The sequence below is a fragment of the Lampetra fluviatilis genome (assembly GCF_964198595.1).
Source record: "Lampetra fluviatilis chromosome 48 unlocalized genomic scaffold, kcLamFluv1.1 SUPER_48_unloc_1, whole genome shotgun sequence".
Taxonomy (NCBI): Eukaryota; Metazoa; Chordata; class Hyperoartia; order Petromyzontiformes; family Petromyzontidae; genus Lampetra; species Lampetra fluviatilis.
Genome location: NW_027620429.1, coordinates 193210 through 209625, shown reverse-complemented (window position 1 = coordinate 209625; position 16416 = coordinate 193210). Strand labels below are relative to the sequence as shown.

Below are 16416 nucleotides of genomic sequence, written 5' to 3'. Positions count from 1 at the left end.
ACGGGTACGGGTAGGGTACGGGTATGGTACGGGTACGGGTACGGGTAGGGTACGGGTACGGGTAGGGTACGGGTAGGGTACGGGTAGGGTATGGGTAGGGTACGGGTATGGTACGGGTACGGGTAGGGTACGGGTAGGGTACGGGTACGGGTAGGGTACGGGTAGGGTAGGGTACGGGTAGGGTACGGGTAGGGTACGGGTACGGGTAGGGTACGGGTAGGGTACGGGTAGGGTACGGGTACGGGTAGGGTACGGGTAGGGTAGGGTATCGGGTAGGGTACGGGTAGGGTACGGGTACGGGTAGGGTACGGGTAGGGTACGGGTAGGGTACGGGTACGGGTAGGGTACGGGTAGGGTACGGGTAGGGTACGGGTAGGGTAGGGTATCGGGTAGGGTACGGGTAGGGTACGGGTACGGGTAGGGTACGGGTAGGGTACGGGTAGGGTACGGGTACGGGTACGGGTATGGTACGGGTACGGGTAGGGTAGGGTACGGGTAGGGTACGGGTAGGGTACGGGTACGGGTAGGGTACGGGTAGGGTACGGGTAGGGTACGGGTAGGGTACGGGTAGGGTACGGGTACGGGTAGGGTACGGGTAGGGTACGGGTAGGGTACGGGTACGGGTAGGGTACGGGTACGGGTAGGGTACGGGTAGGGTACGGGTACGGGTACGGGTAGGGTACGGGTAGGGTACGGGTAGGGTACGGGTACGGGTAGGGTACGGGTAGGGTACGGGTAGGGTACGGGTACGGGTAGGGTACGGGTAGGGTACGGGTAGGGTACGGGTAGGGTACGGGGTACGGGTAGGGTACGGGTAGGGTACGGGTACGGGTAGGGTACGGGTACGGGTAGGGTACGGGTAGGGTACGGGTAGGGTACGGGTAGGGTACGGGTACGGGTACGGGTAGGGTACGGGTACGGGTAGGGTACGGGTACGGGTACGGGTAGGGTACGGGTAGGGTACGGGTAGGGTACGGGTACGGGTAGGGTACGGGTAGGGTACGGGTAGGGTACGGGTACGGGTAGGGTACGGGTAGGGGTACCTGTTTGCGACCCTGGTGCGGCCGGGTACGAGGGGTAAGGAATCAAAACCTCTGGCCTGCAGCCTAGAGGCTGTACGGGGGGGGGGGGGGGGCTTTGTCTTTGGAGTATTAACCAACATGAACACGAAGGCGTCTGGGCGTGCACCGTATTGACTACACCGCTGCTGCTGCTGCTTGCTAACAGCACTTGCCACGACAGCCTGCGTGGGCTACCTGGGGGGGAGAGGGGGGGCTTTGTCTTTATCTGGTGGGTGTATTCCCATCGGTGAATCTGTGCCTTGAATTCTTGCCATTGTCAATAAAGCCTTACGCATGGGTATGACACGTGGGTTCCGTGTGCATGTTCTCATGGATATTCATGCAGATGGAACAGACGTACACGCACGGTGTGGAATGGAGGGAGATGGAACAGATGGGTCTCTGTGGGACTGTGTGGGTCTCTGTGGGTCTCTGTGGGTCTCTGTGTGTGGCTCTGTGGGTCTCTGTGTGTGGCTCTGTGGGTCACTGTGGGTCTCTGTGGGTCTCTGTGGGTCTGTGTGGATCTCTGTGTGTGTCTCTGTGAGTCTGTGTGTCTATGTGGGTCTCTGTGGGTCACTGTGGGTCTCTGTGGGTCTCTGTGGGTCACTGTGGGTCTGTGTGGGTCTCTGTGGGTCACTGTGGGTCTGTGTGGGTCTCTGTGAGTCTATGTGGGTCACTGTGGGTCTGTGTGGGTCTCTGTGAGTCTCTGTGAGTCTCTGTGGGTCTCTGTGGGTTTGTGTGAGTCTCTGTGAGTCTCTGTGGGTCACTGTGGGTCAGTGTGGGTCTCTGAGGGTTTGTGTGGGTCTCTGTGAGACTCTGTGAGTCTCTGTGGGTCACTGTGGGTCACTGTGGGTCTCTGTGGGTCTCTGTGGGTCTCTGTGAGTCTCTGTCTCTGTGGGTCTCTGTGGGTCTCTGTGGGTCTCTGTGGGTCTCTGTGAGTCTCTGTCTCTGTGGGTCTCTGTGGGTCTCTGTGGGTCTCTGTGGGTCTCTGTCTCTGTGGGTCTCTGTGAGTCTCTGTCTCTGTGGGTCTCTGTGGGTCTCTGTGGGTCTCTGTGAGTCTCTGTGTCTCTGTGAGTCTCTGTGGGTCACTGTGGGTCTGTGTGGGTCTCTGTGAGTCTCTGTGAGTCTCTGTGGGTCTCTGTGTCTCTGTGGGTCTCTGTGGGTCACTGTGGGTCTGTGTGGGTCTCTGTGAGTCTGTGTGGGTCTCTGTGTCTCTGTGGGTCTCTGTGGGTCTCTGTGGGTCTCTGTGTCTCTGTGGGTCTCTATGCTTCTATCGGAGTCTATGGATCTCTGAGGGGAAAGCCGGAGGAGGACACGGAGACAAATCCACGCGGCGACCACCACGGGGAGAGAGACGCAGACTCCACACAGACAGCGGCAGGCGTCGTCAGGGTCGGGATCGACCCCACGACCTCCTGCAGACCAGGCGAGGTAGTCAACATCTCGTGGCCACCACGTGACGCAGAATAAGGGTGACGTCACGCGGGGTTGCGTCACAGGTGGTTTCTCAACCTCGCCTATGACGCAATGTGTACGTCACAAAGCGTTGACCCCCCCTCCCCCTGTCTCGAATCTATATTTAGTTCGATGTGATGTTTGTCTTGGGGTGGAATGCGGTCGGCCCAGTCGGCTCCGTGTTGACGCCCGTGACTCTGGTGTGTGGATGGGTGGGTGAGTGAGTGAGTGGGTGAGTGGGTGGGTGAGTGGGTGGGTGGGTGAGTGAGTGAGTGGGTGGGTGGGTGAGTGAGTGAGTGAGTGGGTGGGTGGGTGGGTGAGTGGGTGAGTGGGTGGGTGGGTGAGTGGGTGAGTGGGTGGGTGGGTGGGTGAGTGAGTGAGTGAGTGGGTGGGTGAGTGAGTGGGTGGGTGAGTGAGTGAGTGAGTGGGTGGGTGGGTGGGTGGGTGGGTGAGTGGGTGGGTGGGTGGGTGGGTGGGTGAGTGAGTGGGTGGGTGAGTGAGTGGGTGAGTGGGTGGGTGAGTGAGTGAGTGGGTGAGTGAGTGGGTGGGTGAGTGAGTGAGTGAGTGAGTGGGTGGGTGGGTGAGTGGGTGGGTGGGTGGGTGGGTGAGTGAGTGGGTGAGTGGGTGGGTGAGTGAGTGAGTGGGTGAGTGAGTGGGTGGGTGAGTGGGTGAGTGAGTGAGTGAGTGAGTGGGTGGGTGGGTGAGTGGGTGGGTGGGTGGGTGGGTGAGTGAGTGGGTGGGTGGGTGGGTGAGTGAGTGAGTGAGTGAGTGGGTGGGTGGGTGGGTGAGTGGGTGGGTGGATGGGTGTGTGGATGGGTGGGTGAGTGAGTGGGTGGGTGAGTGAGTGAGTGAGTGGGTGAGTGGGTGGGTGTGTGGGTGAGTGGGTGGGTGGGTGGGTGGGTGGGTGAGTGGGTGGGTGGGTGGGTGAGTGGGTGAGTGAGTGGGTGGGTGGGTGAGTGGGTGAGTGGATGAGTGAGTGGGTGGGTGGGTGAGTGGGTGGGTGGGTGAGTGAGTGAGTGGGTGAGTGGGTGGGTGGGTGAGTGGGTGGGTGGGTGAGTGGATGGGTGAGTAGGTGGGTGGGTGAGTGGGTGGTGGGTGGGTAAGTGGGTGGGTGTGTGGGTGGGTGGGTGGGTGAGTGAGTGAGTGGGTGGGTGGGTGAGTGAGTGGGTGGGTGAGTGGGTGGGTGGGTGGGTGAGTGGGTGAGTGAGTGGGTGGGTGGGTGAGTGGGTGAGTGAGTGGGTGGGTGAGTGGGTGGGTGAGTGAGTGAGTGGGTGAGTGAGTGGGTGGGTGAGTGAGTGAGTGAGTGGGTGGGTGGGTGAGTGGGTGGGTGGGTGGGTGGGTGAGTGAGTGGGTGGGTGGGTGGGTGAGTGAGTGAGTGAGTGAGTGAGTGGGTGGGTGGGTGGGTGAGTGGGTGGGTGGATGGGTGTGTGGATGGGTGGGTGAGTGAGTGGGTGGGTGAGTGAGTGAGTGGGTGAGTGGGTGAGTGGGTGGGTGTGTGGGTGAGTGGGTGGGTGGGTGAGTGGGTGGGTGGGTGGGTGGGTGAGTGGGTGAGTGAGTGGGTGGGTGGGTGAGTGGGTGAGTGGATGAGTGAGTGGGTGGGTGGGTGAGTGGGGTGGGTGGGTGAGTGAGTGAGTGGGTGAGTGGGTGGGTGGGTGAGTGGGTGGGTGGGTGAGTGGATGGGTGAGTAGGTGGGTGGGTGAGTGGGTGGTGGGTGGGTAAGTGGGTGGGTGTGTGGGTGGGTGGGTGGGTGGGTGAGTGAGTGGGTGGGTGGGTGAGTGAGTGGGTGGGTGAGTGGGTGGGTGGGTGGGTGAGTGGGTGAGTGAGTGGGTGGGTGGGTGAGTGGGTGAGTGAGTGGGTGGGTGGGTGAGTGGGTGAGTGAGTGGGTGGGTGGGTGGGTGGGTGGGTGAGTGGGTGAGTGAGTGGGTGGGTGGGTGGGTGAGTGGGTGAGTGAGTGGGTGGGTGGGTGAGTGGGTGAGTGAGTGGGTGGGTGGGTGAGTGGGTGTGTGGGTGGGTGAGTGGGTGGGTGGGTGAGTGAGTGAGTGAGTGGGTGGGTGGGTGAGTGAGTGGGTGGGTGGGTGGATGGGTGAGTGGGTGGGTGGGTGAGTGGGTGAGTGAGTGGGTGGGTGAGTGAGTGGGTGGGTGGGTGAGTGGGTGTGTGGGTGGGTGAGTGGGTGAGTGGGTGGGTGGGTGGGTGAGTGAGTGGGTGGGTGGGTGTGTGAGTGGGTGGGTGAGTGGGTGAGTGAGTGGGTGGGTGGGTGAGTGAGTGGGTGGGTGGGTGAGTGGGTGGGTGAGTGAGTGGGTGGGTGAGTGAGTGAGTGGGTGGGTGAGTGGGTGGGTGAGTGGGTGGGTGAGTGGGTGGGGGAGTGGGTGGGTGAGTGGGTGAGACCCACAGACTCACCACACAGACTCACCACACAGACTCACCACACATTATTTTTAAGGTCACACACACACAGTGACACACACACGCACACACACACACAGAGTGTTGCAACAGCGATGTTATCTCGCGTGACGTATTCCTGTTCATCGGCTCCGCTCCACGACCTCATGAATATTAAGCGGCTGTGACGTCACGCAGGTAGGGTCACCTGCGTGACGTCACGGCTGCACCTGTTGCATCCGGGCTGCGTGGTCGCCATTGGCAGCGGCGGCGTCAACAGACAGAGCGGCCCAAGTGCCGACGCCACGGGCACACACCTGCCCCAGGACCTCGCCTCTCCCTCGCCTCTCCCCACGTGAGGCCGTCCGCTGAGCAGGTGAGTTTGCGTCGGTGGCGAGGTGAACCTAGCCTGGCACGGTGAACCTAGCCTGGCACGGTGAACCTAGCCTGGCACGGTGAACCTAGCCTGGCACTGTGAACCTAGCCTGGCGAGGTGAACCTAGCCTGGCACGGTGAACCTAGCCTGGCACGGTGAACCTAGCCTGGCGAGGTGAACCTAGCCTGGCACTGTGAACCTAGCCTGGCGAGGTGAACCTAGCCTGGCACGGTGAACCTAGCCTGGCACGGTGAACCTAGCCTGGCACGGTGAACCTAGCCTGGCACTGTGAACCTAGCTTGGCACGGTGAACCTAGCCTGGCACGGTGAACCTAGCCTGGCGAGGTGAACCTAGCCTGGCACGGTGAACCTAGCCTGGCACGGTGAACCTAGCCTGGCACGGTGAACCTAGCCTGGCACGGGCGCGGTGCTGATGTCACCGCCACTCGGTGGCCGAAAGGCGGCTGTTGCTTTTGGAGTTGTTGTTGTTGTCACTGTGTGTGTCACTGTGTGTGTGTCACTGTGTGTGTGACACTGTGTGTGTGTGTCACTGTGTGTGTCACTGTGTGTGTCACTGTGTGTGTGTGACACTGTGTGTGTCACTGTGTGTGTGTGTGTGTGTCACTGTGCGTGTGTGTGTGTCACTGTGTGTGTGTGTGTGTCACTGTGTGTGTGACACTGTGTGTGTGTGTCACTGTGTGTGTGTCACTGTGTGTGTGTGTGTGTCACTGTGCGTGTGTGTGTGTCACTGTGTGTGTGTGTGTGTCACTGTGCGTGTGTGTGTGTCACTGTGTGTGTCACTGTGTGTGTGTCACTGTGTGTGTCACTGTGTGTGTCACTGTGTGTGTCACTGTGTGTGTGTGTGTGACACTGTGTGTGTGTGTGTGTATCTGTGTGTGTCACTGTGTGTGTGTGTCACTGTGTGTGTGTGTCACTGTGTGTGTGTGTGTGTCACTGTGTGTGTGTGTGCATCTGTGTGTGTATATATCTGTGTGTGTCACTGTGTGTGTGTGACACTGTGTGTGTGTCACTGTGTGTGTGTCACTGTGTGTGTGTGTCACTGTGTGTGTGTCACTGTGTGTGTGTGTCACTGTGTGTGTATCACTGTGTGTGTGACACTGTGTGTGTGTGTGACACTGTGTGTGTGTGTGTGTATCTGTGTGTGTCACTGTGTGTGTGTCACTGTGTGTGTGTGTGTCACTGTGTGTGTGTGTCACTGTGTGTGTGTGCATCTGTGTGTGTATATATCTGTGTGTGTCACTGTGTGTGTGTGACACTGTGTGTGTGTCACTGTGTGTGTGTGTCACTGTGTGTGTGTGTCACTGTGTGTGTCACTGTGTGTGTGTGTGTCACTGTGTGTGTGTGTGTGTGTGTCACTGTGTGTGTGTCACTGTGTGTGTGTGTGTCACTGTGTGTGTGTGCGTGTCACTGTGTGTGTGTGTGTCACTGTGTGTGTGTGTGACACTGTGTGTGTGTGTGACACTGTGTGTGTGTGTCACTGTGTGTGTGTGTCACTGTGTGTGTGTGACACTGTGTGTGTGTGTGACACTGTGTGTGTGTGTCACTGTGTGTGTGTGTCACTGTGTGTGTGTGTGTGTCACTGTGTGTGTGTGTGACACTGTGTGTGTGTGTGTGTGTCACTGTGTGTGTGTGTGTGTCACTGTGTGTGTGTCACTGTGTGTGTGTGTGTGTCACTGTGTGTGTGTCACTGTGTGTGTGTGTGACACTGTGTGTGTGTGTGTCACTGTGTGTGTGTGTGTGTCACTGTGTGTGTGTGTGTCACTGTGTGTGTGTGTGTGTCACTGTGTGTGTGTGTGTCACTGTGTGTGTGTGTGTGTCACTGTGTGTGTGTGTGTGTCACTGTGTGTGTGTGTGTGTGTCACTGTGTGTGTGTGTGTCACTGTGTGTGTGTGTGTCACTGTGTGTGTGTGTGTGTGTCACTGTGTGTGTGTGCAGGATGGAGTTTGCCTGTCAATATATTTACATTCCCCGGAGCACGGAGGGCGCGGGGGAGTCTGCAAACTCCGCTGTCTCACACCCAGGTAGCTCTGACCACCATCACCATCATCACCACCACCATCACCACCATCACCACCACCATCACCACCACCATCACCACCACCACCATCACCACCACCACCATCACCACCACCATCACCACCATCACCACCATCACCATCACCACCACCATCACCACCACCACTATCACCACCACCACCACCATCACCACCACCATCACCACCACCACCATCACCACCACCACCATCACCACCACCATCACCACCATCACCACCATCACCATCACCACCACCATCACCACCACCACTATCACCACCACCACCACTATCACCACCACCATCACCACCACCACCATCACCACCATCACCATCACCACCACCACCATCACCATCACCACCACCACCACCATCACCACCACCATCACCACCCCCACCACCACTACCACCACCATCATCACCACCACCATCACCATCATCACCACCACCATCACCACCACCATCACCACCACCACCACCACCATCACCATCATCACCACAACCACCACCATCACCACCACCATCACCACCCGCACCACCACTACCACCACCATCATCACCACCACCATCACCATCATCACCACCACCATCACCACCAACATCATCACCACCACCATCACCATCATCACCACCACCATCACCACCACCATCACCACCCCCACCACCACTACCACCACCATCATCACCACCACCATCACCATCATCACCACCACCATCACCACCACCATCACCACCACCATCACCACCACCACCATCACCATCACCACCACCACCATCACCATCACCACCACCACCATCACCACCACCATCACCATCACCACCACCACCATCATCACCACCATCACCACCATCACTACCACCACCATCACCACCACCATCACCACCACCACCACCATCACCACCACCATCACCACCACCACCATCACCACCACCACCATCATCACCACCATCACCACCATCACCATCACCACCACCATCACCACCACCACCATCACCACCATCACCACCACCACCATCACCATCACCACCACCTCCATCACCACCACCATCACCACCACCATCACCACCACCACCATCACCACCATCACCACCACCACCATCACCACCACCACCATCACCATCACCACCACCACCACCTCCATCACCACCACCATCACCACCACCATCACCACCACCACCATCACCACCATCACCACCACCACCATCACCACCACCACCATCACCATCACCACCACCACCATCACCATCACCACCACCACCATCACCACCACCATCACCATCACCACCACCACCATCATCACCACCATCACCACCATTACCACCATCACCACCACCACCACCATCACCACCACCACCATCACCACCACCACCATCACCACCACCACCATCACCACCACCACCATCACCACCACCATCACCACCACCATCACCACCATCACCACCATCACCACCACCACCATCACCACCACCACCACCATCACCATCACCACCATCACCATCACCACCATCACCACCATCACCATCACCACCATCACCACCACCACCATCACCACCATCACCACCACCACCATCATCACCACCATCACCATCACCACCACCACCATCACCACCATCACCACCATCACCATCACCACCATCACCACCACCACCATCACCACCATCACCACCACCACCATCATCACCACCATCACCATCACCACCACCACCATCACCACCATCACCACCACCACCATCACCACCATCACCACCACCACCATCACCACCATCACCACCACCACCATCACCACCATCACCACCACCATCACCATCACCACCACCATCACCACCACCACCTCCATCACCACCACCATCACCACCACCACCACCACCACCATCACCACCATCACCACCACCACCATCACCACCACCATCACCACCATCACCACCATCACCATCACCACCATCACCACCACCACCACCACCATCACCACCATCACCACCATCACCACCATCACCATCACCACCACCACCATCACCACCACCACCATCACCACCATCACCACCATCACCATCACCACCATCACCACCATCACCATCACCACCATCACCACCATCACCACCACCACCATCACCACCATCACCACCATCACCACCACCACCATCACCACCATCACCACCATCACCACCATCACCATCACCACCATCACCACCATCACCACCATCACCACCACCACCACCATCACCATCACCACCACCATCACCACCACCACCTCCATCACCACCACCATCACCACCACCACCACCATCACCACCATCACCACCACCACCACCACCATCACCACCATCACCATCACCACCATCACCATCACCACCATCACCATCACCACCATCACCACCACCACCACCATCACCACCATCACCACCATCACCATCACCACCACCACCATCACCACCATCACCACCACCACCATCACCACCACCACCATCACCACCATCACCACCACCACCACCACCATCACCACCATCACCATCACCACCATCACCATCACCACCATCACCACCACCACCATCACCACCATCACCACCACCACCATCACCACCACCACCACCATCACCACCATCACCACCACCACCACCACCACAGACCACGTGGTTACTCAACTCTCCCGCCTGTCAATCTGCCCTCAGGAGGCGACGGGGACCCCATCTATGACGACATCCCGGCCTGTGACGTCACCGCCGACGCCCCCCCTGGGCCGTGGCCCCGCCTCTATCCGAGGCTAAGCCCCGCCCTCTCCAGCTCAAGCCCCTCCCTCTCAGACACAAGCCACGCCCACTTCGGCTCAAGCCCCTCCCTCTCAGACACAGGCCACGCCCCTCCCAATACAAACCCGTTCTTAAGAGGCCCCGCCCACTTCGGCTCAAGCCCCGCCCTCTCCCACACCACATCTGGCCCCGCCCACGCCGGACCTGGCCCCGCCCACGCCGGACTTGGCCCCGCCCACTCGTGGGCTGGCCCCGCCCTCCCCGGGAGTGGCCCCGCCCCCCCGTACGACTATGCCTATGGGGAGCAGCAGCAGTACCACAGCTTTAGCCCCCCCCAGGGCACGGGAGGTGATGATGGTGGTGGAGTTACCTACCACTACGTGGAGGATAGGAGAGGTAGGTGGTGGTGGTGGTGGTGATGGTGGTGATGGTGGTGATGGTGGTGATGGTGGTGATGGTGGTAATGGTGATGATGGTGGTGATGTTGATGATGATGGTGGTGATGTTGATGATGATGGTGGTGATGTTGATGATGATACTGGTAGGAACGAAGTGGACCAGCCACCAATAGACTATATCGTCCGTCCGTCCGTGTATCAACATCGCCCCCTACTGCAAACACTTGGCAGGACCCTACAAAAGCCTAGACCTAGGCCTGAAACTCTCCCTTCGTATAGTTCCCCCGCGTGTGTTAAAGGGAGTTCATGTTTAACAATGTTACATTCCCTGATGTTTTTAAATAGAAACATTTACATTTAAAGCTTTTACATAAATAATTAAAACATTTATATTAACAATTAAATCACGGCGGCCTAAGGCCTAGAGCTAGGCCTAAAGCCTAGACCTAGGCCTCAAGCTCTCCCTTCGTATAGTTCCCCCGCGTGTGTGAAAGGGAGTTAATGTTTAACAATGTTACATTCCCTGATGTTTTTTAATAGCAACATTTACATTTAAAGCTTTTACATAAATAATTAAAACATTTATATTAACAATTAACTCACGGCGGCCTAAGGCCTACAGCTAGGCCTAAAGCCTAGACCTAGGCCTCAAGCTCTCCCTTCGTATAGTTCCCCCGCGTGTGTGAAAGGGAGTTCATGTTTAACAATGTTACATTCCCTGATGTTTTTAAATAGAAACATTTACATTTAAAGCTTTTACATTAAAAACAACTCCCTACCCCCCCCCCCTCGTCGGCGGCTCTCCAGCCGAGCCAGGCCTGGGAATCTCTCCCCCGCTCGGGGTGTATTGGGCGGGGCTACAGCGGCAGGGGGCGGGGCTACGCGGGGCTGGGCGGGGCTGGGCGGGGCAACGGCGGCAGGGGGCGTGGGCACGAGATGGAGGGCGGGGCTACGCGGGGTTGGGGCGGGGTTACGGCGGTAAGGGGCGGGGCAAGGAGCTGGGGGCGGGGACACCGAGATGGGGCGGGGCCACGGGTGGCCGGGGCGGGGCTACGCGGGTGGAGGGCGGGGCCACGGGGCATCCACTTATTGGCGGCCATTGTCTGCCATTTTATTTTATTATAGCCATTCACTTGTTCAGTCCTACCAGCCCACCCCACAGGGTCCTGTTATTGATGATGATGATAGTGATGTTGATGATGGTGATAGTGATGGTGATGTTGATAATGATGGTGATATTGATGATGATGTTGATGATAGTGATGATGTTGATGATGTTGATGATGATGTTGATGATGTTGATGATGATGTTGATGATTGTGATGATGATGATGTTGATGGTGATGTTGATGTTGATAATGATGTTGATGATGGTGGTGATGTTGATAGTGATGCTGGTGATGTTGATGGTGATGTTGATGATGTTGATGTTGATGATGTTGATGATGATGATGTTGATGGTGATGTTGATGATGTTGATGTCTTCTCTATCAGGGCCCCCGTCGAGTCGAAAGGGGCCTCCGGTGCCCCCCCAAGCCCCCCTCGATGAGAGCCCCCCCCGGGGCGCTGCCGCGTGCAGGTGAGGAGGCACACACAGCTAGAGGCACAGCTCCCCCAGGTAGCCTCCACGCATGCCGGGGCAAGTGCCTTACCTCTCCCCCCTCTCTCTCTTCGCCCCCCACCCCCCCCCCCCAGCGGACTACGTGGAGGTGGTGGAGCCCCCCAGCGGGGGGGGGGGAGGGGCTCCGGCGCCCCCCACCCCCGCCCGGCCCCCCGGGGCGCTCGCCCCCCACTCCCCACCACCCCCCGGCCCCCCCCCCCCGCCAGCGACTCTGCAGCGGGACCCCCGCGGGGGCCGTGCCCCCCCACTCTGCCGGGGAGGGGGGGGGCGTGGGGGGCCCCCCCGTGACGCAAGCGAACCTCAACGTCGTCTCGGTCTCTGTGGGGACACTCACAGACACCTCTCACGGTCAGAGCAGAAACACAGAAACACACAGACACACAGTCACACACACAGTGTACACACACACAGACACAGTGTACACACACACAGACACACACAGACACACACAGTGTACACACACACACAGTGTACACACACACAGACACAGTGTACACACACAGACACACATAGTGTACACACACACACAGTGTACACACACACAGACACACAGTGTAAAAAGTTAACAAAGATCCCCCATGTAGCCTTAACAGACTGTAGGGGCAAGTGCTGTTAGCGAGCACCTATGAAGGCCGGAACGGCACACGAGGGGGTGGGTGGCCAGCACCACGCCCGGCCGCCTTTGTCTCCCTAGTGGCGATGTTTACACACCCCACCAGGTACTCATTTGAGGCTGAGTCAACCTAGGGGAGGCCCGGGACCGGTTCACATAATCGTCACTGGTGTTGGCCGTGAGCGGGAATCGAACTCGGGTCACCGGGTTCATAGCGCAGCGTAGCGCTAACCACTACACCCACCGCTCCTCATTACACACAGTGTACACACACCCACAGACACACACACACCCACAGACACACACACACACACAGACACACACACACAGACACACACACACAGACAGACACACACAGACAGACACACAGTGTACACACACACAGACACAGTGTACACAGACACACACACAGACACACACACACAGACACACACACAGACACACACACACAGACACACACACACAGACACACACACACAGACACACACACACAGACACACACACACAGACACACACACAGACACACACACACAGACAGACACACACAGACTCACACATCCATCCCCCCACCCAGCTGAGCCGGGCTCTGCTTAAACCAATGGTTCAGTAAGCGGCAAAACGATGTAAGTGGATTGTCTGCGTGACCTCGTGTCTCCCGTGACCCCGTGTCACCATGACCCCGTGTCCCCATGACCCCCATGACCCCGTGTCACCATGACCCCCGTGTCCCCCGTGTCACCATGACCCCCATGTCACCATGACCCCGTGTCACCATGACCCCATGTCACCATGACCCCGTGTCTCTGTGACCCCGTGACCCCGTGTCACCATGACCCCGTTTCACCATGACCCCGTGTCACCATGACCCCGTGTCACCATGACCCCCGTGACCCCATGTCTCTGTGACCCCGCGTCTCCGTATCCCCCGTGACCTCCAGACTGTGTGGATGTGGGGGGACCGCCAATCGCCTGTGTCCGTTGTTCCGCCTTCCTGTCCTCAATCAGCCGCATAGCGGACAACCCCAACGGCGACACGGTGAGACACCCACAATGCACCGGGGTGACACGGTGAGACACCCACAATGCACCATGGCGACACGGTGAGACACCCACAATGCACCGGGGTGACACGGTGAGACACCCACAACGCACCGGGGCGACACGGTGAGACACCCACAATGCACCGGGGCGACACGGTGAGACACCCACAATGCACTGGGGCGACACGGTGAGACACCCATAATGCACCGGGGCGACACAGTGATACACCCACAATGCACCGGGGCGACACGGTGAGACACCCACAATGCACCGGGGCGACACGGTGATACACCCACAATGCACCACGGCGACACGGTGATACACCCATAGCGGCCACCCTTCCCCGTGTTCTAACACTCCCTACGTTCTAACACCCCAACCCCCCTGTTCTAGCACCCCAACCCCCCTACGTTCTAACACCCCCCCCCACCGCTCTCCCCCACGTCAGGTGTGGAGCTGCGAGTTCTGTGCGTGCTCCAACTTGCTCGACTTGCGCTACAACCCGGTGCCCCCCCAAGGTGACGTCACCTTCAGGGGGGGGGCCCCCGGGGGGGGGGCGCACCCCCCCCCACCCCCACCCCCCCCCACCCCCTCATCCCGCTGATGGCCACCAGCTGCTCGTCTTCTGCGTCGACGTGTCGGGCAGCATGGGGGTGACGACGGAGGTGACGAGTCATCAACGTCATCAACATCATCAACATCGTCATCATCATCAACACCATCAACACCACCATCATCAACACCATCATCACCACCATCATCATCAACATCGTCATCATCAACATCATCATCAACATCAACATCGCCACCATCAGCACCACCACCATCATCATCAACATCACCACCACCATCATCATCAACATCACCATCATCATCAACGTCACCATCATCAACACCGTCACCATCATCAACATCGCCACCATCAACACCATCATCATCAACACCACCACCATCATCATCAACACCATCATCATCAACACCACCACCATGATCATCATCATCAACACCACCACCATCATCAACATCATCGCCACCATCATCAACACCACCATCATCATCAACACCACCATCATCATCAACACCACCACCATCATCACCACCACCATCATCAACACCACCATCATCAACACCACCACCATCAACATCACCATCATCATCATCAACACCACCATCATCATCACCACCACCACCATCATCAACACCATCAACACCACCATCATCATCATCAACAACACCATCATCATCATCATCACCACCACCACCACCACCACCATCATCATCATCATCATCACCACCACCACCACCATCAAGAGACTCACCACCACCACAACCACCTTCATCAACACCATCACTGCGACTATGGAGCTGGCCAGGAGCGATGATGGTGCTTTGTCTGTGAATGACTCAGGTGGAAGGAACTGGGGATGGGTCTGGTGGCCCACAGCAAGCGGTACACGTGTCCAGACTGCAGGTGAGTGAGTGAGTGAGCAGGGGAGTGAATGACTAAGTGGGTGGGTGAGTGAATGAGTGAGCAGGGGAGTGAATGACTAAGTGGGTGGGTGAGTGAATGAGTGGGTGAGTGGGTAAGTTAATGAGTGAGTGAGTGAGTGAATGAGCAGGGTAGTGAATGACTAAGTGGGTGGGTGAGTGAACGAGTGGTTGAGTGGGTAAGTTAATGAATGAACGAGTGGGTGAGTGGGTGAGTGGGTGGGTGAATGGGTGAATGAGTGGGTGAATGAGTGGGTGGGTGACTGAGTGGGTGAATGAGTGGGTGGGTAAATGAATTGGTGGGTGAATGAGTGGGTGAATGAGTGGGTGAGTGAATGAGTGGGTGGGTGAATGAGTGGGTGAGTGGGTGGGTGAATGAGTGGGTGGGTGAATGAGTGGGTGAATGAGTGGGTGAGTGAATGAGTGGGTGGGTGAATGAGTGGGTGGGTGAATGAGTGGGTGAGTGGGTGGGTGAATGAGTGGGGGGGGTGAATGAGTGGGTGAATGAGTGGGTGAATGGGTGGATGGGTGGGTGAATGAGTGGGTGAGTGGGTGACTGAGTGGGTGGGTGAATGAGTGGGTGGGTGAGTGGGTGACTGAGTGGGTGAGTGAGTGGGTGGGTGAATGAGTGGGTGGGTGAGTGAGTTGGTGACTGAGTGGGTGAGTGACTGAGTGACTGAGTGAGTGTCTCCCCCCCCAGTGGGTGCAGGAGGCTCTGCTGGCTACGCTGGAGCGGTGAGTGGGTGACTGAGTGGGTGACTGAGTGAGTGACTGAGTGACTGAGTGACTGAGTGAGTGAGTGACTGAGTGGGTGACTGAGTGACTGAGTGGGTGACTGTGTCTCCCAGTGGGTGCAGGAGGCGCTGGTGGGCACGCTGGAGCGGTGACTGGGTGAGTGACTGAGTGAGTGAGTGACTGGGTGACTGAGTGGGTGACTGAGTGAGTGAGTGAGTGACTGACTGACTGTGTCCCCCCCAGTGGGTGCAGGAGGCGCTGGTGGGCACGCTGGAGCGGTGAGTGACTGAGTGACTGAGTGACTGAGTGGGTGACTGAGTGGGTGAGTGACTGAGTGACTGAGTGGGTGACTGAGTGGGTGAGTGACTGAGTGACTGAGTGGGTGACTGAGTGGGTGACTGAGTGGGTGACTGTGTGGGTGACTGACTGAGTGTGTCCCCCCAGTG

The 16416-nt window shown here is 57.9% G+C and overlaps 2 protein-coding genes and 1 long non-coding RNA gene across 3 annotated transcripts in view; all 3 read left to right on the top strand.

The window, feature by feature from the left end:
- The first annotated feature begins 5106 nt into the window (after positions 1-5106).
- LOC144953854 (uncharacterized) lies at positions 5107-12055 on the top strand. Its single transcript, XM_078884509.1, has 4 exons — positions 5107-5275; positions 7232-7317; positions 9997-10470; positions 11967-12055. Exons 2-4 carry the CDS (start codon positions 7233-7235, stop codon positions 12053-12055), a joined length of 648 nt encoding a protein of 215 aa, XP_078740635.1. The 5' UTR covers positions 5107-5275; position 7232.
- A 292-nt stretch (positions 12056-12347) lies between these two features.
- Positions 12348-14253, top strand: LOC144953849 (uncharacterized). Its single transcript, XR_013640914.1, has 3 exons — positions 12348-12441; positions 13645-13742; positions 14196-14253. It is a non-coding gene; the product is annotated as an uncharacterized LOC144953849 (long non-coding RNA).
- An 893-nt stretch (positions 14254-15146) lies between these two features.
- The window catches only part of LOC144953853 (uncharacterized), an 18678-nt gene continuing 17408 nt past the window's right edge, over positions 15147-16416 (top strand). The window contains exon 1 of the mRNA XM_078884508.1: positions 15147-15218. Coding sequence (XP_078740634.1) covers positions 15147-15218 — 72 coding nt within the window. The remainder of the gene's footprint in view (positions 15219-16416) is intronic.

What these genes read in the sequence shown, in the direction of transcription:
- LOC144953854 (XM_078884509.1), top strand. Translation starts at nt 7,233, where the DNA reads ATGGAGTTTGCCTGTCAATATATTTACATTCCCCGGAGCACGGAGGGC. An exon ending in CTCCGCTGTCTCACACCCAG is followed by an intron (nt 7,318 to 9,996) that starts GTAGCTCTGACC and finishes ATCTGCCCTCAG; the next exon opens with GAGGCGACGGGGACCCCATC. An exon ending in CTACGTGGAGGATAGGAGAG is followed by an intron (nt 10,471 to 11,966) that starts GTAGGTGGTGGT and finishes CTTCTCTATCAG; the next exon opens with GGCCCCCGTCGAGTCGAAAG.